Genomic DNA, 26,080 nt, shown 5'->3' on the forward strand with positions numbered 1-26,080 from the left:
GCCGGGGGGGTGGGACTTCCACCGGCGGCCTGGGCCGAAGCCGCGGGCTAAATTTAGTCACTGCCCGCCCGCCCGTGCACTGGCGGCCCTGCTATCCCGGCGATCCCGCCGGCACTCTCCTCACCCCGCTGGGGGGTCCGCGGCCCTCTACACGCAGGTATAGGAGGGAGGATGAGGGAGAGTAATGGAGCCTGCTGGATCACCTCCATCCGGGGGTGCGAGCCCTAGCCCCTGAACCTGCCACCTCTGGCCGTACCGCTAACCTGGAGCCTCTCGCTGCCCCGAAGCCCTTCCCAGTCATCCATACCTGCCCTCAGCCGAGGCCATGAGGTAATCCCTTTTTGGACGGTGCAGGCACCCTAACTCCGCCTGCCCTGTAGGGGCAAGGAGATGGACCGTCCGCCGCCATCTAGCACCGCCGTCGTGCGCTGGTGGAGCAGTGGGGGCCGCACAGACTAGTCTTGTACCTCTGTGCAAGCCCATGGTTTCAATACCTAGGGGTGGACAGGGCTAAGTCTGGCATAGTGTCCCACGTCGCGGGAAAGGAAACGTGGAGGGACACTCGCACGTGGTCACCCGTTGTTGGTTTGGGGAAATCGGATCCTTTCAATAGGATGCGTTGCCCCTGTCTCATCTTCTCAAAAATAAAAATAGATGTCTGGGGAAAAGTCCCAGAGATGTCCCTCGGTGCGGGAGAGGACACGCGGAGGCGATACTCGCCCGTTGATGGTTTGGGGAGATCGGACCCTTTCAATAGGATCCGTCGCCCCTGTCTCCTCTTCATAGCGATAAAAAACAAAAAATAGTCTGGAGAGATCCAGACTGCGTGTGCCTCCATCAGACACTAAGCAAAAAACTGGTTTCCGCCCGCTATCAGGGCGAGGGTGTATGTGGCGGAGCAGGAGCTAACTTGTTTTTTGTATACTTAGTGTCGGCCTCCAGACGGCAGTAGCATACACCCACAGTCCCTGTGTCCCCCAATGAGACGAAGGAGAAATTTTTATAATTTTGCAATTTTCAAACTTTTAATTTTTATGCCCTTAAATTAGAGATATGTCACAAAAAATAGATGCTAAATAACATTTTCCACATGACTACTTTACATCAGCACAATTTTGGAACCAAATTTTTTTTTTGTAAGGAAGTTATAAGGGTTAAAAGTTGACCAGCGATTTCTCATTTTTACAACAAAATTTACAAAACCATTTTTTTTTAGGGTCCATCTCACATTTGAAGTCACTTAGGAGTCAATATGACAGAAAATACCCAAAAGTGACACCATTCTAAAAACTGCACCCCTCAAGGTGTACCTAAACCACACAAGAATTGAAGCAATGTCGAAGGAAAAAATGAACATTTAACTTTTTTCCCCAAAAATTTTTCTTCAGACAATTTTTTTTTATTTTGTCAAGGGTATCAGGAGAAAACTAGATGGGCATTTCCTGAAGGAAATACATGGTGCTTGAACAGCGCTGCCAGCTTTACAGCAGTGTATCAGGTGTCGACTGTAAAAAAGTAAAGTTAGAATATGAATGTTGTGTATAGCCACTTTGGCACATTCAGCACCTCGGTAGCCACTTTAGCCATGTTGACACATGCTGCCACTTTGCCGCGGGGGCCACTTTGGCGCTCCGGGCCCCTCAGGGGCCACTTTGGCACACTGGGCTTCTAAAGCCACTTTGGCGTCCGACTGCAGTGATGGCGAACCTTGGCACTCCAGCTGTTGGAGAACTACAACTCCCAGCATGCCTCAACTGCTGCAGGTTGCAAGGGCATGCTGGGAGTTGTAGTTTTACAACAGCTGGAGTGCCAAGGTTAGCCATCACTGGGTGGGGCTTTTCAGAAGCCATTGGCGCGCTGCGCCTTTAAGACCTTGAATCAGCGATCTGTCAGCTTCTATTAACTAATACGGGTCATGTGTGGAAGCTGCATTTGCATAGCTGCCATCTTTGTAAGGTCACTGCACCTGCGCTGTGGCTTCAATCCATGTCAGTTGGAGGTCATGGAAAGGTCGCCATTAATTCCTATGGGAAAATTTTTTGCTTAAAATGCGATTTTTAAAAAAAAACAAAAAAAAAAAAAAACTACAAATCGGATCGACTCCAAAAATACATAGCACACCTGTCCCCACCAAGGGCTTCGAAACGCCGCCTGAACGGGGTCTCTGCCCCGAGTGCAGAAAACGCGGAGAAGTAGAATAAATAATAAAATATAAGAAATCGGATTACAATATGTTGCTTGAACCTTGAGGTTCAAGCACCATAATGAACCACAATATTTGTTGTGCAATTTCTCTGGAGTACACCGATACCCCATGTGTGGAGGAAGACCAATCTTTAGGTGCACAGCAGTGCTCAGAAGGGAAGGAGCATCATTTGAGATTTTGAATGTCAAATTGGCTGGAAACGAGATCGGATGCCATGTCGCGTTTGGAGAGCCCATGATGTACCTAAACAGTGGAAATCCCCCATAAGTGACCCCATTTTGGAAACTAGACCCCCCCCAAGGAACTTATCTAGATGTGTGGTGAGCACTTTGAACCCCCAAGGGCTTCACAGAAGTTTATAACGTAGAGCCGTACAATTAAAAATACATTTTTTCCACAAAAATGATCTTTTCATCCCCAATTTTTATTGTCCAAGGGTAAAAGGACCCCAAAAGTTGTTGTGCAATTTGTTCTGAGTACGCCGATACCCCATATGTGGGGTGGATCCAATGTGTGGGCGCATGGCAGAGCTCAAAAGGGAAGGAGCGCCGTTTTGGAATGTAGACTTTGATGGAATGGTCTGCGGGCGTCATGTTGCGTTTGCAGAGCTCCTGATGTGCCTAAACAGTGGAAACCCCCCCACAAGTGACCCCATTTTGGAAACTAGACCCCACAAGGAGCTTATCTAGATGTGTGGTGAACACTTTGAACCCCCCAGTGCGTCACAGAAGTTTAAAGCAGAGCCGTGAAAATAAAAAAAAAAAAATCATTTTTTTTCAACAAAAATGATTTTTAATGAGCTATAATTTTTCCATATTCCAGCCGACAGAGTCATGTGCAGGCTTGATTTTTGTGGGACGAGCTGACGTTTTTTATTGGTACCATTTTTGGGTACATAACGTTTTTTGATCGTTTTCTATTCTGATTTTTGTGGAGGCAGAATGAACAAAAACCAGCAATTCAGGAATTTTTTTTTTTCTTCTCCGTTCCGCGTGTGGTAAAATTAGTATGGAAGCTTAAGGCCGGGGTCACGCTAACCAACGCAAAATACGGTCAGTATTTTTTGCGCACCCATAGACTTGCATTGGCGTATTATGGCTGTAGTACGCTGACAATCGCAGCAAGCTGCGATTGGCACGGAGCGTAGAATACGGATGAGAAATATACAGCTGGTGCGAGGGACCCCATAGAGAATCATTGGTCCGTGTCTAATGCGTGCTTTTAACGCCTCTCACTCGGCCGTATTCCTCGCCAGTGTGACCCCGGCCTAATTCTTCGGGTCACTTCGATTACAGAGATAACTCATTTATATGTTTTGGGTTTTTTTTTTGGTTTTTTTTTTTTTTTTTTTTTTTTTTTACAGAATATAAACTTTTATAGAAAAAAATTATTTTTGCATCACATTCTGCGAGCTATAACTATTTTATTGCTGATGGCGCTGTATGGTGGCTTGTTTTTTGCGGGACAAGATGACGTTTTTAGCGGTACCATGTTTATTTATATCCGTCTTTTTGATCACGCTTTATTGCACTTTTTCCAAGCTGTATGATGATACCATTTGGAGAAAGTATAATTTGCAACTTTTTTGTGGGTTTTTTTATGGGATTTTTTCGGACGTGGCGATACCAAACATGTGTATTTCTTTTTATTTTATTTTTTTTTTACATAAAAATGTGTATTTTTAGGGGATTTTTTTATTCTTTTTTTAATATTTTTTTTTTTTTACATATATTTTTAAAAAATGTTTTTTTTTTTTACTTTGTCCCATCATGGGACTTTCACTTTCGGTATATTACATTGCAATGAGATCTCTTTCTGAGCATGCACCGCGACCGGCGGCCATTTTCCCGGAGTCCAACGCATAGGAAACCATGGAACTGCGGGAGCTCTGGCCTTTCACAAAATGTCAGCAGAGCCCCAGCAGCAGAGGCGCACCGCACATCCAAACACTCCATCATCCCAGCCTGCAGCAATGCTCCACTCCTTCATCCTCCAGCCACGACCCTGGGACCCTGCTCCACCGCGGCCAGTAAGGTATATCCGCATTTTAAGACGCACCCCCATTTTCCCCCAAATCTGGGTCGAAAAAAGTGTGTCTTATAATCCGAAAAATACTGTATATATGCAGAATTATATTATAACACACTGGCGCTCCCTGTTACTAAATGTAGCTGCTGGTACCTAGACAGATTCTGTGCAAATACTCTCACGAAATCTTAGAATTATGTAACTGAAAAAGAAACCGCGCTGTCCAATTGAGTTCTTAGGTAAGGTAACTCCCTGGGGTGTATACATTAAAACATTATATAGGTGGATATAGAACAAAAAAGAAGAAAAGTACAGGAAAGAAGCTTACCTGCTTGCATGTACTAGGGCTGGTTACTGGGAGGGCGTATATTACTTGAGGATGTAAGCAGCATACCTCATGCATACAATGATTAAGTGCCAGTAATACTTAGTCGTGTGCAGTTTAATATACAAATATAAGCAGTATGCACATGTATTAGTCGGTACCATTAACGTGATTTGCTGCTTACCCTGTTACCAGTGCTTGCCAATTCCAGGGTCTGGACCCACTCGACAGATGTGGGGGATGAGGTTTAAATCCAGTTCTTGGCCCCGCGGTGCAATGCAGAGGGAGAGTACGGAGCCGGTGTACAACCGAACAGAGCCAGGGTCACTCCAGCCGGTAGTGTCTCTGGTTACTCGGCAGGAAGGAAAAAAAATGGCCGACCGCGTGTGGTAGCACATGACGTCACTGCTGCTACGGAGCATCTGGAGGGTCAGAAAACTACCGACACGTTTCAAAGGACTCCGTCCTTCTTAATCAGGGTTACCTCCCCCATCCTGACTCCGTCTATATATACACACACGAGCTACCCGGACCTACGCGCCTCCCCCTGTGGCTAGCCAATCGTCCTCACTATCATGTATACTGTATGTATTATGTTCAAATGGCCACCAAGATTTAATAGTGGCCAATGAAATGCAATCTTATGCATTATGCTTACTGGGTAACAAGGTATATAGAAAATACAAAGTACAAGATGTAACGTAACATCCTTTTTCTTTTTTTTTCCTTCCTGCCGAGTAACCAGGGACGCTTCTTTCCTATACTTTTCTTTTTGGTTCTATATCTACCTATATAATCTTTTACTGTATACAACTCAGGGAGTTTAATTGTTTAATTTTCTTTGATTGTGTAATAAAAGTTTAATTTTCGGATGTGCAAGGATGTTTATGGATGTATCTTCTAAGCCTTTTATATACCCTTTCCTGTGCACTCTTTCAATATGCACTACTTTCCTGGTGTTAACTTAAGCCTCTATGTCAAAAGCTGAAAAGAGGGGAAAAAAAAAAAAAAAAATAAAAATGCCAGTTTTTTTTGTCAACTCATCACGTAAAAACAAGCCCTCATACAGCTCCATTGACGGAAATATAGAAATGTTACAGGTCTAGGACGATGGAAAGATATGTGGCATAAGGTAGAATGAATGGTGTAATACAACTACAAGTCATCCTGCAAAAAAAAAAAAAATCAGCCCTCATACAGCTTTGGTGACAGAAAAACATAAAAGTTGTTTTTGGAAAAAGGAAAAACAAAGAAAATTGGTTGTGGAGGCAAGGGATTAATGCCTAAGAGAAACGTCAGGTATACACAGAGGTTTCCCAGTGCCACTGCCCTGACAGCAGCTGAATAACCATGGATGTATCTAGATAATGCTGATGCCACTGATGAGCAGAGTTACTGGTCACATGAACTGACAGACATACAAAAGAAACCTAGAAATACCTGCATGGTACATCGCACAGTATTCGGTCATAAAACAAAACTTCACGAACGCCATTATTTTCTACCAGGAGCCGGGGAATGCTGGAGGCATCGTGATTCACAACCATGACACAAGGACTATTGAGCCGCTTAGCTTGATGAACCAACAGGTAACACCGCTTGTTGTCCACATCATTGGCAATGACAAACCCCTCTGAAATAGAAAGCCACACTTTAAAATACATACAGAACCAAAAAAGTCTTTAAAAGGTCACTCCCCAAATAGCTTTTTTTTTGCCAATTAAGAGATTTTACCTTGCATATGAGCAAGAACGCTTCCCCGCTCAGTAGCGAGTGACTGACACTGATGGGAAATACAGACATGGCTGGCAGTCACTGGTGTCCAGCTTTCCAATTTCTGAACAGTCTGGAGTTAAAAGGGAACCTGAGAAACTTCTATGTCCCCAAACCATTTATATGACTGTCTAGCCCTTTATAGGGTACCTGTTATGTTCCCAAATGCTATTAACCTGCAGACAGGGTTAATCTGTGAGTTAACAACATTCTAAAGCTGTGTAAATGCCACACGGAATACCTGACTATAGAGAGCAAATTAACTTTACTTCTGACAGCAGCCTCAGTCTTTCAGTCGTAGAGGCGCAGCTGGTGCGGCTTCCGTCACCGATTGAGCAACAGCTGTAATCACACCCCGGCACTGACTGACAGCCAGCTCATGACTGCATCAGTACAGAGTTGGTTGTCAGTCAGAGCAGTAGCTGGGCAGCTTTAAAACACCATCAACCTGCATATTAACCCCATTTCTGAAGGATAAAAGTGTGTGGCGACATGACAGGTTCACCTTAAAAGATTGGTACATTGATCCTTTTATGACCACCAAAGCAATGCTCCAGCAATAATAAATTGTGTTTTTAAATTTCTGTACATACGTGTCTGGAAGTGCATTGAATTACTGTATATACACAAACAACTACAAAATGCAATTTCTCGTTGCTGGACCATAGCGTTGGGGTCATACAAGTATTAACTTGCATATAATTGAAAAGGACTACACGGTCATACTGTCAAGTTGTGATGGTCTTCGGTAAGGAAAGGAGGCCTCAAACGGTCCCTGGAACCCCAACTATCCCTGTCTCAGGGGTACTCTTGAAGGTAGAGTGGCCCAAGTCTCTGACATTACTATGCTCCTGTTAAACCCTGATCTGCCCCCTCCCCCACACTATGAGGCCTGAAACAGAAATATAATGTGAACACCACACAAGGAGAAAACAGGGATAATAGAAAGCAACAAACATACAAACACTCACCAAAGGTAAATAGGTATATAGAGAAGGATAGGAATGTACCAAGCAATGGGAATAGGACAATGAGGAAAGCATACATACAAAAACAGCACGCAACAATCTCCAGTAGCAACAAAGATCTCCTACTCAGCAGAGCGTCTCCATGGAGCTAGGAAACAGAGTTTTCACTGGCAAGACAGACGATCTGGCCAGGTTTTAGAGGTAGAGGTAATGACCAGATCAGAAGCAACTGAAAATGTAGCTGCAAATTTCTGACCAGCCTAGAAAGTGTTGTTAACCTCTTCCGCATCAAAGGAAACCAATTCCATTTAATATGGGACACAAAAACACTGGCTAAATGGAAGATCTGCAATTCACAATAAGTACTGATCTTCTAACCCCATATCTCCCAGGAGAACGTGACATACTCATGACACACATAAATGATTTGGTGATATAGACGTTTCCTACACTTTCCCTTTAAAGCTTGTGGCCACAATGGTTAATTGGATCTTTTTTTCCCCAACATCTTACATACTTAAGTCTTCCTATTTCTATTTGATGGGCTCTTCCCGGTGGGATGCAGAGGCTATGAGCTCTGTGCCAATCATGTTTCCCCAATTCTCCTCCTTACAGCATGTAGTCTCTCATATAGTATTCCCATTTAAAAGACAGTCTGGAATGTGACCGAATAATGGCTGAAAAGGCAGGTATTAAACTATACAACTCAGAAAACAACCTCAAGGTAGAGTAAAGATAAAGGATGGGCAGGCTAGGCGTACCAGGGAAAGGAATGTCCATGTCGGCATGCAACAGTTCAATAAGCTGCTTAGTTTTAGAACCTGGGGCTGCACACATGTCCAAGATCTAGGAGTGAAAAACAGTCATTAGTACCAACAAGTTATAGAATAGAATGACATTAAAATGGTGTTGTCCGGTTTATATCGATACATCTGCAGTCACTGACTCCAGACTTATGAATCCCACCCAGTGAACGTACTGTGCATTAGGGGGAGTCGCTGGTTTCTGAGCCGGGACTGGACGGTATGTAGCGTTATACATGCTCCCGACCAGAGCCTGTCTAGTGAGCACCGCCTCACTCCATACTAGTCACTAGATAGGGCGACGCCTCGCTCACTACAGTTTCTTCCCGGGAGTATATAAAACTCACATCACCACCATTCCCGACTCAAAAACCGCCAAATCCCCCAGCGCACAGTGCGTGCACTGGGGAGATTCATAAGTCTGCAGTCACAAAGTGACTGCACTTATTGATTTAGACCAGACAACCCCTTTAAGTCAAAATGTCAAATTACTACACCACCTCCAATAGGAGAGAATGGAAAAAAAGGGAGGTTTTTAACGCATTAACCACCATTCTCTTATGAAAATAGCAGACATCCCCTTTAAGGAGCCTTATTCCTCAGTAACAAGTGCAGTGCTAAATATAGTAAATTGTGCCCCCTGATGAGCGAAAACGTAGCGGGTGTCAGTTGCATAATCTAGCTGACCCTTAACCATCGGCCACAATCGGCTTTACTACCAATTATAGCCCTTTAACCCCTAAATGCTGCTGTCACTAGCGACAGGCAAATACAGTAGATGGTTAAAATTAGGGTGCTCCCTCTTTAACCCCAGCAGCACCTCGTGAGCATAAGAAATTGAGTGGGGTATTTTCTTCCATTACCCTTTTTGAGAATAAAAAATATGCAGCTAATATAACATTTTAGTGGTAAAAAAATTTTTGGAGTAGCTCGACCCAATATTCTAAACTCCCTTGAGCCACCTGTGGGTTCAAATGCTCACTATACACCTAGATTCATTTTTAAGAAGTGTAGCTATCAAATTGGTGCCTTTCACTTCGGAGCCCTGCCGTGTGCAACTACATATGCAATTTCTACTGAATGCAGCAACACAATTGTGGGGTCCATTTTATCCTATTTCCACTTGTGAAAATGAAAAAAATGTAGGGTTAAAGCAACATTTTAGTGGAAAAGCATTTATTTTGTTTTGTAGCCCAGTGTATACAATTCTGCAAGGCATATGTGGGTTCCAGATGTTCTACACACAACTAGATAAACTCCTTAAAAGGTTTAGTTTGAAATAGGTCACTTGTAGGGAGACTTTCTGCTGTTCTGCCACCTCAGGGGCGCTGTACAAGTGAACTGGTCCCTGCAGTTTATTCCAGCCCAAATCAATATATATATATATATATATATATATATATATATATATTATTATTATTATTATTATTTATTGTTATAGCGCCATTTATTCCATGGCGCTTTACATGTGAGGGGGGTATACATAAAAACAAGTACAATAATCTTAAACAATACAAGTCATAACTGGTACAGGAGGAGAGAGGACCCTGCCCGCGAGGGCTCACAATCTTCAAGGGATGGGTGATAATACAGTAGGCGAGGGTAGAGCTGGTCGTGCAGCGGTTTGGTCGATCGGTGGTTACTGCAGGTTATAGGCTTGTCGGAAGAGGTGGGTCTTCAGGCTCTTTTTGAAGGTTTCGATGGTAGGTGAGAGTCTGATATGTTGTGGTAGAGAGTTCCAGAGTAGGGGTGATGCGCGAGAGAAATCTTGTATGCGATTGTGGGAAGAGGCGATAAGAGGGGAGTAGAGAAGGAGATCTTGTGAGGATCGGAGGTTGCGTGCAGGAAAGTACCGGGAGACGAGGTCACAGATGTATGGAGGAGACAAGTTGTGGATGGCTTTGTATGTCATGGTTAGGGTTTTGTAATGGAGTCTCTGGGCAATTGGGAGCCAGTGAAGGGATTGACAGAGGGGAGAAGCTGGGGAATAGCGGGGGGACAGGTGGATTAGTCGGGCAGCAGAGTTTAGAATAGATTGGAGGGGTGCGAGAGTGTTTGAGGGGAGGCCGCAGAGCATGAGGTTGCAGTAGTCAAGGCGAGAGATGATGAGGGCATGGACTAGGGTTTTTGCAGATTCTTGGGTGAGGAATGAACGGATGCGTGAAATATTTTTGAGTTGAAGTCGGCAGGAAGTGGAAAGGGTTTGGATATGTGGTTTGAAGGAGAGATCAGCATCAAGGATTACTCCGAGGCAGCGAGCTTGTGGGACTGGGGAGAGTGGGCAGTCATTTACTGTAATTGATAGGTTCGTAGGGGGGGTCACGTGAGATGGGGGAAAGATGATGAATTCTGTTTTGTCCATGTTGAGTTTCAGATATCTAGTGGAGAAGAAGGATGAAATAGTGGACAGACATTGAGGGATTCTGGTTAGTAGGGAGGTGATATCTGGTCCAGAGATGTAGATCTGTGTGTCATCAGCATAAAGATGATACTGAAAGCCATGAGATTCTATGAGCTGTCCCAGGCCAAAGGTGTAAATAGAGAACAGCAGGGGCCCTAGGACTGAACCTTGTGGGACTCCGACAGATAGGGGGCGAGGTGAGGAGGTGGTGTGTGAGTGGGAGACGCTGAATGTCCGGTCTGTTAGGTATGATGAGATCCAGGAGAGGGCCAAGTCTGTGATGCCGAGGGATGAGAGGGTCTGTAATAATAGGGAATGGTCCACTGTGTCAAAGGCAGCCGACAGGTCCAGGAGGAGGAGGACAGAGTAGTGTCGCTTGCTCTTGGCAGTTAAGAGGTCATTGGTGACCTTAGTAAGGGCAGTTTCAGTGGAGTGGTGTGACCGGAAGCCAGATTGTAAGCGGTCGAAGAGGGAGCAAGAAGAGAGATGGGAGGACAGTTCAAGGTAGACGTGTTGTTCCAGTAGCTTGGAGGCGTATGGGAGAAGTGATATAGGGCGATAGCTAGATACAGAGGATGGGTCAAGAGAGGGCTTTTTGAGGATAGGTGTGATGGAGGCATGTTTAAAGCTTGAGGGGAAAACACCAGTTGTTAGTGATAGGTTGAAGAGATGGGTTAGGGTTGGGATGAAGACTGTGGTGAGGTTTGGGATGAAGTGGGATGGGATCGGGTCGAGTGCACAGGTGGTGAGATGTGATCTTGAGAGTAGAGTGGAGAGTCGATCTTCTGTAATGGTGGAGAAGTTGGTTTTGAAGGTGGAGGGCTGGGAAGTCGGGAGGAAGGGCTCTGGGGGTTGTTGACCAAAACTGTCCCTGATGTTATCAATTTTCTGCTTGAAAAATGAGGCAAAGTCTTCAGCAGAGATGAGTGGGGAGGGAGGAGGTGCTGGGGGCGGAGGAGAGAATTGAAGGTGTTGAATAACTGTTTAGGGTTGTGAGACAGGGAGGATATGAGAGATGAGAAGTAGGTTTGTTTAGCTGTGGCGAGTGTGGTCTTGAAAGTAGTGAGGGACTGTTTGAATGCGATGAAATGCTCGTTGGAGTGGGATCTTTTCCATCTGCGCTCAGCAGCCCTGGAAGCTCGCCTCAGCTCTTTGGTCAGGCTGGTGTGCCAGGGCTGTCTGTTGATTTTGCGAGTTTTGGTATGTGTAAGTGGGGCAGCGGATTCCAAAGCTACAGCTATTGTGGTGTTATATAGAGCGGCAGCGTCATCCGCATTGTGTAAGGAACTTATATCTGTAAGAGGGAGGAGGGATTCGGAGAATGAGTGTAGGTCAAGGTGTATATATATACATATATATACATATATATTTGTCTTATGTCTGTCTGTAACCGAAATCCTGCGTCACTGATCAGCGACAGTCGCTTAGTCGTCGCAGCAACATGGCCGCATCGCTTATTGTACAGGCACATTGCAGCCGTTAAAGGCATCACTGCTGCGTCGCTCATTACACAGGCACAGTCCTGTACATATACAATACATTAGGTAAGAGCAGAACAGTGACTGCAGCTCTGGGTGTAACTGGAGTACATTAGGTGACAGCAGAACAGTGACTGCAGATCTGGGTGTAACTGGAGTACAATACATTAGGTAACAGTAGAACAGTGACTGCAGCTCTGGGTGTAACTTGCGTACAATACATTAGGTAAGAGCAGATAAGTGACTGCAGCTCTGGGTGTAACTGGAGTACAGTACATTAGGTAACAGCAGACCAGAGACTGCAGCTCTTGGTGTAACAGGAGTACATTAGGTAACAGCAGAACAGTGACTGCAGATCTGGGTGTAACTGGAGTACACTACATTAGGTAACAGCAGAACAGTGACTGCAGCTCTGGGTGTAACAGGAGTACATTAGGTAACAGGAGAACAGTGACTGCAGATCTGGGTGTAACTGAAGTAAAATACATTAGGTAACAGCCGAACAGTGACTGCAGCTCTGAGTGTAACTTTAGTACAATACATTTGGTAAGATCTGAACAGTGACTGCAGCTCTGGCTGTAACAGGAGTATAATACATTAGGTAAGAGCAGAATGGTGACTGCAGCTCTGGGTGTAACTAGACTACAATACATTAGGTAACAGCAGAACAGTGACTGCAGCTCTGGCTGTAACTGGAGTACAATACATTAGGTAACAGCAGAACAGTGACAGCAGCTCCAGGTGTAACAGGAGTATAATACACTAGATGTTGGCCCGATTCTATCGCATCGGGTATTTTAGAGTCTCTGTTAAAATAAAAAATAGTTATATACTCACCTTCCGACGGCCCCCGGACGCTGTCCCTCCTCTCATCACGCGCCCGGCATCTTCCGGTTCCAGTAATGCTTAGCTTCTCGCAAGAGAACAACGTCATCAGCTGTGTTTCGCGCAAAGCATTAGATGCCGAGAGCGTGGAGAGGAGAGAGAGTTCGGGGGCCGTCGGAAGGTGAGTATATAACTTTTTTATTTTAACACAGACTCTAGAATACCCGATGCGATAGAATCGGGCCACCATCTAGTTATGATATAAAAGTCAAATGGTGTTCCTTCCTCCGAGCCCTGACGCATGCCCAAAGATTAGTTTCTCCACCACTTGTGGGGTACTGATGCAATTTGGAGAAATAGGGTAACAAATTGTAGGGTCTATTTTCTATTACCCCTTGTGAAAATGAAAAATTTGGGGCTAAAGCAACATTTATCACTTCTCTTCTGAGTTCTGCCATGTTCCTAAACAGCAGTTTTTGACTACACATGCAGTTTTCCTGCATTCGATAGAAATTGCGTAACAAAATAGTGGGATCCATTTACCCTTTGTGAAAATAAAACAAATCTGGGGCTAAAGCAACATTTTATTGGGGAAAGTGTAAGTTTGTTTTTTTTCCATTCCATTGTGTGTTAATTCCTATGAAGCACCAGAAGAATTAAAATCTTTCCTCACAGCAGTTTGGATTACTTTGAGGGGAGCAGTATTTGAAATGGTATCACTTCTGAGAATTTTCCAATATTATATATATATATATATATATATATATATATATATATATATATATATATATATATATATATATATATATATATATATACACTCACTGGCCACTTTATTAGGTACACCATGCTAGTAAGGGGTTGGACCCCCTTTTGCCTTCAGAACTGCCTCAATTCTTCGTGGCAGAGATTCAACAAGGTGCTGGAAGCATTCCTCAGAGATTTTAGCCCATATTGACATGATGGCATCACACAGTTGGCGCAGATTTGTCGGCTGCACATCCCTGATGCGAATCTCCCGTTCCACCACATCCCAAAGATGCTCTATTGGATTGAGATCTGGTGACTGAGGAGGCCATTTGAGTACAGTAAACTCATTGTCATGTTCAAGAAACCAATCTGAGATGATTCGAGCTTTATGACATGGCGCATTATCCTGCTGAAAGTAGCCATCAGATGTTGGGTACATTGTGGTCATAAAGGGATGGACATGGTCAGCAACAATACTCAGGTAGGCTGTGGCGTTGCAACGATGCTCAATTGGTACCAAGGGGCCCAAAGAGTGCCCAGAAAAAATTCCCCACACCATGACACCACCACCACCAGCCTGAACCGTTGATACAAGGCAGGATGGATCCATGCTTTCATGTTGTTTACGCCAAATTCTGACCCTACCATCCGAATGTCGCAGCAGAAATTGAGACTCTTCAGACCAGGCAACGTTTTTCCAATCTTCTACTGTCCAATTTCGATGAGCTTGTGCAAATTTTAGCCTCAGTTTCCTGTTCTTAGCTGAGAGGAGTGGTACCCAGTGTGTTCTTCTGCTGCTGTAGCTCATCTGCCTCAAAGTTCGACGCACTGTGCGTTCAGAGATGCTCTTCTGCCTACCTTGGTTGTAACGGGTGGCAATTTGAGTCACTGTTGCCTTTCTATCAGCTCGAACCAGTCTGCCCATTCTCCTCTGACCTCTGGCATCAACATGGCATTTCCGGCCACAGAACTGCCGCTCACTGGATTTTTTTTCTTTTTCGGACCATTCTCTGTAAACCCTAGAGATGGTTGTGCGTGAAAATCCCAGTAGATCAGCAGTTTCTGAAATTCTCAGACCAGCCCTTCTGGCACCAACAATCATGCCACGTTCAAAGGCACTCAAATCACCTTTCTTCCCCATACTGATGCTCGGTTTGAACTGCAGGAGATTGTCTTGACCATGTCTACATGCCTAAATGCACTGAGTTGCCGCCATGTGATTGGCTGATTAGAAATTAAGTCTTAACACACAGTTGGACAGGTGTACCTAATAAAGTGACCAGTGAGTGTGTATATATATATATATATATATATATATATATATATATATATATATATATATATATATATATATATATATATTCCTCAAAGTCACTTCAAACTGAATGGCAAATACCTAACAAACTAAAAGAAAAAAGTTCTGAAAATGATGTTAATGTAAAGTAAACATATGGGAAATGTTTTTTTTTTTTTTGTGTGGTATGACAATCTGGTTTAAATGTCTAAGCATTCAAAGCGTGAGAATAACTAATTATTCAAAAGGTTAATAAATGATGTTTGGTCGTCAAGATCAAAATTGGCACCTGCAGAAAAATAGGGATTTTTGTGTACTCACCGTAAAATCCTTTTCTCCGTGCCATTCATTGGGGGACACAGAGACAGTGGGCGTTATGCTGCTGCCACTAGGAGGACACTAAGCAAACCAGAAAAAAAGTTAACACCTCCCCTGCAGTATACATCCCGTAGCTGGATGAGATATCTCCAGTTCAGTGAAAAAAGCAGTAGGAGCTTAAACAATCAACAATAACGAACTATGTCAAAACCTAAGAATGCTACAAATGAGCCAGTAGGCTAAACAGGGCGGGTGCTGTCCCCCCCCCAATGAATGGCTCGGAGAAAAGGATTTTACGGTGAGTACACAAAAATCCCTATTTCTCCTACGCCTCATTGGGGGACACAGACAGTGGGACGTCCTAAAGCAGTCCCTGGGTGGGGAGCATACATCTGCTAATACCCCATGTATCTCTGAGTTAAGACTGAGGTACTGCCGATTGCAGGATGCGTCTGCTGAGAGCTACATCTGCAGAGGCCTGAGAATGAATTTGGTAATGTTTTGAAAAGGTATGCACACTGGACCAAGTCGCAGCCTTGCAGACCTGTTCTGCCGAGGCCTGGTGCCGAATGGCCGGGTAGAGTCCGCCTTAATCCCCGCTGGGACAGGCGCATTCCTGACACGGTAGGATTCCTGAAATCGCTGAGCGAATCCACCTGGCTAGTGTTGCTTTGGACGCGGCTAGGCCCTTCCTATGCCCCTCAGGAAGTATGAACAGGGCATCTGACTTGTGGGCCATCAGCGAGATGTACCGTCTCAGCGCCCTAACCACATCCAGGGTGTGGAGGGCCTTCTCAATGCGATGGACTGGCGCCAGACAAAAGGAAGGCAAAACAATTTCCTCGTTGAGATGGAAAGAGGAAACGACCTTGGGCAGGAAGGACAGGGACGTTCTGAGAACTACCTTGTCCTGATGAAAATTTAGGAAGGGAGAACGGCAGGACAGAGCTGCCAATTCCGAAACTCGTCTGATTGACATAATTGCTACTAGAAAGACCACCTTCCAAGAGAGGTTGGTCAATGACACGTCCTGCAGCGGTTCAAAAGGATCCTCTTGTAAGGCCCCGAGAACCAGGTTACGGTCCCATGGTTCTAATGGCCTTCTATGAGGAGGCACCACATGGGAGACTCCTTGAATAAACGTCTTGACCCGAGGTTTGGTGGCAATTCTTTGTTGGAAAAGCACTGACAAGGCCGAAATTTGGCCTTTGAGCGAGCTAAGCGCGAGGCCTGATTTTAGTCCGGATTGAAGAAACTCCAATATGCCCAGAATGGAGAACACCAGAGGGTAACGATCATGATCCTTGCACTATGAAAAAGATTTTCCAGGTGCGGTGATAGATGCGTCTGGATACGGGCTTCCTAGCACTAATCATGGTGGAAATGACGTCGAGAGAGAATCCAGCCTGTGCTAAAATCCAGGATTCAACGGCCATGCCGTCAAAGACAGGGCCCCGGAGTTCTGGTGGTAAATCGGGCCCTGAGAAAGCAGATCCGAGCGATCTGGAAGTCGCCAGGGGACGTTTGCGACTAGCTGTATTAGTTCCGCATACCATGCTCGGCGCGGCCAATCTGGCGCGACTAGGATCACTGGTACCCCCTCTGCTCTGATCTTCTTGATGATCCTCGGAAGCAAGGGAAGAGGGGGAAAGATGTACGGAAGCCGGAACCATGGCAGAACTAGGGCGTCCGCTCCAATGGCGCATGGATCGCGTGATCGGGCAATGAACCGAGACACCTTGTTGCTTAGCCTGGAGGTCATGAGGTCCACATCCGGAGTCCCCCAACGAAGACAGATCTGGTGAAAGACTTCTGGATGAAGAGACCACTCTCCTGAGGCAATGCCTTGGCGACTGAGAAAATCTGCCGCCCAACTTTCTACGCCGGGGATGTGAATTGCTGAGATGGATGAATGATTGGTCTCAGACCAATGGAGGATGTGACTCACTTTGTGCATGGCCATCCTACTCAGAGTACCTCCCTGGCGGTTGATATACGCTACAGCCGTGGCGGTGTCTGATTGGATCCTGATAGGGTGACCTGCGAGGAGATGGTGGAAACTCCGTAGAGCAAATTTGATCGCTCGTATCTCCAAAATGTTGATGGAGAGACGCGATTCTCGGGTTGACCAACGACCCTGTGCCGTGTGGCGACGAAAGACTGCACCCCAGCCGAGAAGACTTGCGTCGGTGGTTACTACCAACCATCTTACTGGGAGAAAAGACCTCCCTTGATTCAGGGAGGACCTGAGTCCACCACTTGAGGGTTTGCCTGACCCGCAGGGACAGAAGGATCCGACGGTCCAGGGAGAACGGGTTCTTGTCCCAAGCTGACAGCAACGCGTGTTGTAAGGGACGGAGATGGAACTGTGCAAACGGAACTGCTTCCATGGCAGCTACCATTTTCCCGAGAACTCTCATGTTGAAACGAATGGAGTGAGAAGCTGGACGGGAAAGAGTCCGCACTGCCTGTTGTAAGGCTTGCGTCTTTTCCGGAGGGAGAATGACCAACCTGCAGGAAGTGTCCAAGATCATTCCTAAAAAGGAGATTTGCTGAGCCGGTTTCGGGGAAGACTTTGCAAAGTTTATTTTCCACCCCAGCCGTGAAAGTGTATTTACTGTTATCTCCACAGATTCTTTGCAGGCTGAAAGGGACAGACCCTCGATGAGCAGGTCGTCGAGATACGCCAACACTACTACTCCCCGAGAGTGGAGAATGGCCATGACAGCCGCCATGACCTTGGTAAAGACCCTGGGGGCAGTAGAGAGTCCGAAGGGCAAGGCCACGAACTGGAAGTGTTCCTCATGAATTGCAAAACGCAGGAACTGCTGGAGAGACGGGCAGATCAGAATGTGAAGGTAAGCTTCCTTGATGTCGATGAATGCTAGGAACTCTCCTTTTTCCATGGAAGCGACCATTGACCGGAGAGATTCCTGTTATGAATGAGTCAACGGAGGAGGAAAAAACAAAAATGCAAGCTAAGTCCAGAAAACCGGAGAGGTTGGTAGCTAGCCGATTGCAGACCCCTGATCCTATTCACAACAACTAACAGTAGCCGTGGAGCGTTCCTACTGTGGTCATAGACGCCTCTTCACAGCCGGAAAACTAAATAAGCCTAAAGAAAGAAAGGGGAAATCTAAACTGCCCCAGAGCAGACCCCAAAGCAATAGACAGCCCCCAACATGTATTGTCGGTGAAAACAGATGAAAACAAACACAGACAGAAAGACAGGCAGAGCAAACGATGGGGCCCAACTAACTAGATAGGAAAGGACAGAAAAGATGCTGGCTGCAATCCGTAAAAACCCTACCAAAAATGTCCCAACACGTCTGATAGGAAAAACGGCCCTGAAGTCATTAGACTTCAAAATCCCTATATCAACACTCCGATATATTCTGAAGACAGAGCAAGAGAGATTTAACTGATCAGGGACAAAAATGGAAATTCAGCAGAGCCCCAGCCGGGGCTGGCAAAACACAAAACTAAGCAAAACAGACAAAATCTCATGGAACAATAACAGAGCAAAACTTAGCTTTAGAAGACAGGAACTGAATTGGAGGCCAGAGCTCAGAGCAGAGAAATCACCACCAACCCTATAGGGCGTCGGCTGCCTTATATCCACTCAGATTCCGGATGTCCAATCGCAATCCACCTGTTCAGGTGACAGGTTTCTCCCATCCAAATCAGTTTCACCACCTCCTTTCACCAGCAGAGGGAGTTCATCGGACATCAAAGGTGAACGAGAAAATGAGCTCACAACAGATTCCATTCGGAATCGCCGAACCGTGACAAACTGATTTAACAGTTTGAGATCCAGAATGGGTCGCATCGTGCCGTCTTTCTTTGGAACCACAAAAAGGTTTGAATAAAATCCTCTGAAGCTCTCGTGATGAGGGACCGGAATGATGACTCCGTCCCTTAAGAGGGCCTGAACAGCCCGAAGGAAGGCTCTTGTCTTTCCCTTGGGCGGAGAGGAAAGGAAAAAGCGAGTTGGAGGGGGAGCGGAGAACTCTATTTTGTATCCGGAGGACACCAGCTCCCCCTTTTTTTTTTTTTAAAAAATTAGATGATTTTTATTTAAAAGTTGTCAGCATGAAACTTTGACAATACATTTAACTTTAATATATAATATAAACCATGCTCAACCTGACAGGCGATATAACTGTACTTACATCCTAAATTCCCTACCCTCCCCCCATCCACCCTAATCCCATCCCTTTAAATCATTGCACTTATCACACACCATGTCACATTTTGAACCTTTTTTTGAGACAGTCACTTAAGATCCCTGTTTAAAGTACCAACACAGAGGGTCAAGGGCGCATAGGTAGACGCATTCTTTCTCTCATAAGAGCCTCCGAAGCCAGGCCTGGGCGCTCCATCAAGCCACCCCACACATTCTCAAACTGCATGTGTTGACCTATTTTAGCATATACGTACTGTTCCATCAAAATAATAAAGTTAACCTTAATAATCAGTTCCTGTCTAACTGGCAGTTTGTCATCTAACCAGTGGGCGGCAATGAGCTTTCTGGCAGCATATAGGATTCTGGCTATGGTCAGCTTCCCCCACTCATCAACTGCAATATCCTCCATGCATCCCAATACACACGTCAGCGGGTTCCTTATAAGATCCACTCCCATTACCTCCCGAGTCAAATTAAGTGTTTGTACCCAAAAGTTCTGTAGGGCAGGGCAGGACCACATCATATGTAGGAGATCTGCCCATCCTCAAAGCAACGCAGGCAGCAAGAATCTCCCCTCTGGCCTGCCCTCTTCATCCAGACCGGGGTCCTGTATACCCTATGTATTAGATAGAGTTGTGAGACTCTCCTGGCTTCGCTCATAGAGACCTTAGGGATGAATTGTAATACGCTCTCCCACTGAAAATCCGAGATTTGTACCACGTCATCCTCCCATTTTTCTCTGGACTTAGCCAGGTGCCTTACTAGGAATGAATCCAAAAAACCCCTATATACGAGGGAGATGAAACCCCTAGTGCCCCTCAGTGACCCTATAAGATTCACCATCACATCTGATTGCACCACTATTCTTGATGTTTTAAGCTGTCGATCGACTGCATGCCGCAGCTGCAGATATTGAAAGAAGAGAGATTGACTCAAAGGGCACTCCCTCCTGATCTCATCAAAAGTCTTAAGCATGCCGTCAACCAACAGCTGTGACACAAACCATATCCCGACCCTTCTCCATTGAGCAAATCCCCTCAGACATAATAACTCCCCCAGTCTCGGATCAAACCAAACCAACGAAAAGCGTGTGAACTCCGTAATGCCCCTCCATTGTCTAACTCTTTGCCAAATCTTGTCCACCATAGCGATCGTCGGGAGCCTTTTAGGGTTCACCCGGAACCTACCAGCCTCTAGACTAGCCAGCAGCGGACCTCTGCCCACTATAAACTCAATGATCTTCCCGGCCGATGTAGATTGAGTTGGCTCCCCCCACCCCACCATATGCTGACATTGGGATGACACATAATAAACCCACTGGTTTGGGATTGCCAGGCCCCCCTCCTCTTTTGACCTCTGTAGATGTTCAAGTTTAATGCGTGCCCTACTACCCTTCCAGATCAAGTCCCGGAAAAGAGAATCAATCCGGTAGAATTTACTTTGCGCCAACCAGACAGGCGTATTATGAAGTATATATAGGATCTGGGGCATGAGGATCATTTTTAATAAATTTGCTCTACCTGCCACAGACAGGAAGAGTTTCTTCCATGCTCCAATTTTTTGTTGAAACTTATTGATAAGGGGGGTAAGACTAAGCCGTTCATATTCCTCCAATTTAGCCGAGACCACAATGCCCAAATATTTAAACTCCCTAACCACCCTCAAAGGGGTCCCAGGGTCTAGCGCCAGGGGAGCAGCACGGATTTATCCCAGTTGATAGTCAGTCCAGAAATAGAGCAGAATTTACCAATAACTGCCATAGCCGAACTCAGGGAGTCGCTCGGGTCAGCCAGAAACAGCAGCACATCATCCGCGTATAAAGCCACTTTCTCTACGTGGCAGCCATATTGGAATCCCTGGATATCCGTAGTACCCTGAATCTTTGCCGCTAACGGCTTTACCGCAATCGCAAACAGCAGGGGGGACAGGGGACACCCCTGCCTCGCTCCCCTATATAGGGAGAAATTCTCAGACAGCAAACCATTAACCCGTATTTTAGCACTAGGGGATGTATATAGCAAACGCACCCAACTCACAAACTGATCACCAAATCCCATGGTTCTCATTACCGCCCACAAATACCTCCACTCCACACTGTCGAACGCCTTAGGCTGGAGTCACACTAGCGCTTAAATCGGACGAATGCAATGCGATGATAAAAAAAAAAAAAAAAAAAAAAAAAAAAAAAAAAAAAAAAAAAAATCGCATTGCATTCGTCCCAATGTTATTCTATGGTGCTGCTCCCATCATGCGTTTTTTTGTCGGATCCGTTCCTCGGACCGAGACAATCGCAGCATGCTGCGATTGTCACCGATTTTCGGATCGGACTCGCCAATGCAAGTCTATGGGGGGGGGGGGGCGAGAAAAAAAAAATCGGGATGACAAACGGACCAAATGTGTGACTTGCGATAAAATCGCACCCGGTGTCCTTTACCAAAAGCCGTCTATTCTATTTTTACAATACAGTAAAATCACACTGACCGGTTAAATAAAGAAACGAAAGAATAGATCTAGACACACATTTGTTGAAGGAGGAATTTACTTTTCTCCCCGGTAGCATCAGAAATGAGCTGACCTAGTTTCTCTCCAAAAAGACGATCCGTTTGAAACGAGAGAGAAGTCAAGGATCTTTTAGATGCGGCATCCGCCCGCCAGTCGCGGAGCCATAGGGCTCTTCTAATGGAGATCGCGTTAGCAGCAGTTTGAGCAGCGCAATTGGCGGCATCAAAAGAGGCGTCCACTACAAAGTCCGCTGCGTGAATTATCTGCCTGGCGACCGTGGTTGCTTCCGGAGAAAGATTGGTGTCCTGGAAGGAGGTAATCAAGACCTCTGCCCAAGCGGCTTTCATGACCCAAATTGCCACGAAAGATGGAAAAAGAGCTGCTCCCGAAGCTTCAAAAATTGAACAGGCAAGGTAGTCAATCTGACAATCGGAGGGGTTTCTGATCGAGGAACCCTCGGACACGGACAGAAGCGTTTTTGAAGCCAGACGCGATACAGGCGGGTCCACCGGAGGGGACTGTAACCAATCTTACATTAGGTCTGGGTCAAAAGGGTATTTAGCCTGAGTAGACTTGTGCCCTGTGAACCGCTTATGCGGACGATCTCTATGTTGCTGGACAACTTCCTTAAAGTCCGGATGGCTGGTAAATAACCTGCGCACACGCTTGGTTTTCTTAAGTGAAATAGGATGTGCTGGAACATTATCCTCATCCAACTTCAGAATCCTGTTAACTGATTCTATAAGAGAATCAAGCGACTCTTGATCAGTTGGGGGATTCTGAGGGGCAGGCGTGTCAGAATTAAATTCAGAGTCGTGCTCGCTCAGAACTCCAGGAAAGGGAGAGCGAGAGACAGGAGGCGCAGATGCAGAGGCGCGAACGGGGCTGGGGAAGCGTCATGGGTCTGCTTTCTAGAGCCCTGACCATCCCTTGAACGAGTACGGCCCCTGCTGGTGGACGGTTCCCATTCGACGCCAGAGCCTTCCTCAGGGGGTAAGGACGCCTTCTGGCTTAAAGAGCCCGGGTCAGAGACTCCACCGACCGTGACAGGGACGCAGCCCACTCAGGGGTACTAAACGCAGGAGACCCGATTGAGCGCAGGCCGGGTCGCAGTCAGTGCATAACGGATTAGTCTGTGCACTAGGTAAGGCACACTTGCAAGAGGAACACACGGTAAAAAACAGTGTGCTTTTTAGCAGCCCGTTTCGCTTCCTTAGATTGAGACATAGCGCTCCTGAAAGCGTTAACGGCAGAGTCTGATGCAGCTGCAGGGAACGTGACGAGAAGGGGTTAAGCTTTAATCTGAGGGCAGATGCAGCTTACCTGGTCCTATGCTGTATCCCCCAGGAGGAATGGCGGTGGCCCTGAGGTGTCACCCGGTATCCGGCAGAATGCTCGCCTCACAGGTCGTATCCAGAGCAGGCTGAGGTAAAAGGATATGGCCCCCAAGACTAGGATTGTGCGTCTTGTCAGGATGAGAGGTGCCAAGGCGAGGGGGCGGCGCTATTCAAATTGCGGCCTAGTAGGCAGGAAAAGTAAAGGGGCTAGATTTTTGAGCCTAGCCAAGGTAGGCGCTGGTGGGCGGGCCGGGGCGGCGCTATTTAAATTGCGGCCTAGCAGGCCGGAAAGCCGGGGACTAAATTTTTCGGGCTACCCGCGGTAGCGCCGAGGGAGGGGGGCTGGTGCACCACCGCTGACGCTACATCAGCGGTTCTCCCGGGGGACAGGCTCGACCCCATACCTCTACTCCAGTGCTCAGCGCTGTCCGGCCATTCATGCAGGCTCTCATCCTCCAGGGCTGATGTAGCAGAGCTGGAGGAGTTCTTAAAGGGGCCATGGTCAATCGATCATCCCTATGATAGGGGGATGGAGAGCTATGGGGCTGATTCAGGGTCTACCTAAGCGCTGTCCAGTCTTCTCCGTTACGTGCGCCTGCCCTCATATTCGTGGATTACCGGACTCCGGACGCAAGCATCATCGCCAGTGCTAGAGGAATCAGCCCCAAAACGTCGCAGGAAAGTGTACGTGAAGGGTTACTCCACGTGCTTGCCTGTTGTTGGTTCGGGGGAGAGCGGGCCGCAGAAAGGAACTGTAGCCCCCTTCACTCCGTTAATTAAAAAATAAAAATTTACAGAAAAATTCAAACATAAAATAAAAACGGTGGGGTCTGAAACCAGACCCAAGTGCCTCCTGCAGACACTAAGCATAAACTGGGGATATCTCATCCAGCTACAGGGTGTATACTGCAGGGGAGGAGTTAACTTTTTTTCTGGTTTGCTTAGTGTCCTCCTAGTGGCAGCAGCATAATACCCACTGTCTCTGTGTCCCCCAATGAGGCGTAGGAGAAAGGTCATTATTTTCTTCCTGACTGCATCTTACCTTGTGATGTGGCTGGACCCCAAGAAGAACAGGAGGTATCATACTGACTGCTTCTTGGCGACTTATATTACCCTAAAAAACACAAGATGTTGCATAGAAATAATCCATTTAGAAGATCCGACTTGACAATCTCTATGTTGAGGCTGTCCCTAAAGCCTCGACAAGAAGTTTGTATATATGAGAAAGCTGTACATGAGAAAAAGAAAAAATTCTAAAAGTTTAAAAACAAAAAAAAAGTCTGCAACAGAATAAGAAAAGGTCCCAGGTTACTAACTTACCGACTCAGTCTCGCTAATAAGAAATTGATGAAATTTCTCCAGCTCAGGGGACTTGCGAATTATCTTTCTGCTCAGGTTTGTGTGCCAGGCAAGCTCATCAGGGTACCTATGTGCAGGGTAAAGGACTTTTAGTCTGAGCTAATGGGGTACACAATGCAGCATTACACTCCTGTACCACCAACACCTACAGAATTACGGCATTCTACAAGAACATATAGTACATAAAAGTGTAGGAAAAAGAGTGGACCTGATCGATGAATCTGGCGTTAAACCTAAAGGCCATTCACTACAATACTATGGAATTTCAATATCTCCCAATAAGTGTTATTAGTCATCACATATACACTGACATCCACCAGACGCGCTACATTTTAGAGTACAATTGCTCCTATATAGCATTTGAGTATTTTTAGCGAAGGAGGAGTATGTAGTTTGCAGTAACTCAATTTACAATAGTAAAAGCATAATGTTAAAGGGGTTCTATTGTGAAGAGAAGAAAACTAACCACCTACCCGAGGGAGGGGTGGTAAATTATAGATCGATGGGGGTCAGACTGCTAAGACCAGCACCGAAAGAAAGGGGAATGTTCATCCTCTTTAACCCCTTCACCCCCAAGGGTGGTTTGCACGTTCATGACCAGGCCAATTTTTACAATTCTGACCACTGTACCTTTATGAGGTCATAACTCTGGAACGCTTCCATGGATCCCGGTGATTCTGACATTGTTTTCTCGTGACATATTGTACTTCATGTTAGTGGTAAAATTTCATTCAAATAACTTGCGTTTATTTGTGAGAAAAACGGAAATTTGGCGAAAATTTTGAAAATTTCGCGATTTTCCAACTTTGAATTTTTATGCCCTTAAATCACAGAGATACGGCACACAAAAAACTTGATAACTAACATTTCCCACATGTTTACTTTACATCAAAATTTTTTTTGTTAGGAAGTTATAAGGGTTAAAAGTTGACCAGCGATTTCTCATTTTTACAACACCATTTTATTTTTAGGACCACATCACATTTGAAGCCACTTTGAGGGGTCTATATGATAGAAAATACCCAAAAGTGACACCATTCTAAAAACTGCACCCCTTAAGGTGCTCAAAACCACATTCAAGAAGTTTATTAACCCTTTAGGTGCGTCACAGGAATTTTTTTGAATATTTAAAAAAAATGAACATCTAACTTTTTTTCATAAAAAAAATACTTCAGGTTCAATTTTTTTTATTTTACCAAGGGTAACAGGAGAAATTGAACTGCAAAAGTTATTGTGCAATTTGTCCTGAGTACGCAGATACCTGATATGTGGGGGGGGGAACGACTGTTTCGGCGCATGGCAGAGCTCAGAATGGAAGGAGCGCCGTTTGACTTTTTCAATGCAAAATTGGCTGGAATTCAGATTGGACGCCATGTCACGTTTGGAGAGTCCCTGATGTACCTAAACAGTGGAAACCCCCTACAAGTGACCCCATTTTGGAAACTAGACCCCCCAAGGAACTTATCTAGATATGTGGTGAGAACTTTGAGCCCACAAGGGCTTTACAGAAGTTTATAACGTACAGCG

The 26,080-nt window shown here is 45.7% G+C and overlaps 1 protein-coding gene across 1 annotated transcript in view; it reads right to left on the reverse strand.

Moving 5' to 3' along the window:
* NSUN2 (NOP2/Sun RNA methyltransferase 2) overlaps positions 1-26,080 on the reverse strand; it is a 97,664-nt gene that overhangs the window by 52,028 nt on the left and 19,556 nt on the right. The window contains exons 4-7 of the mRNA XM_073587869.1: positions 24,515-24,620; positions 24,237-24,308; positions 8,062-8,146; positions 6,000-6,192 (exon numbers count right to left, since the gene is read on the reverse strand). Coding sequence (XP_073443970.1) covers positions 6,000-6,192; positions 8,062-8,146; positions 24,237-24,308; positions 24,515-24,620 — 456 coding nt within the window. The remainder of the gene's footprint in view (positions 1-5,999; positions 6,193-8,061; positions 8,147-24,236; positions 24,309-24,514; positions 24,621-26,080) is intronic.

The sequence above is a fragment of the Dendrobates tinctorius genome, unplaced genomic scaffold, assembly GCF_039654945.1.
Source record: "Dendrobates tinctorius isolate UK_male_01 unplaced genomic scaffold, ASM3965494v1 ptg000102l, whole genome shotgun sequence".
Taxonomy (NCBI): Eukaryota; Metazoa; Chordata; class Amphibia; order Anura; family Dendrobatidae; genus Dendrobates; species Dendrobates tinctorius.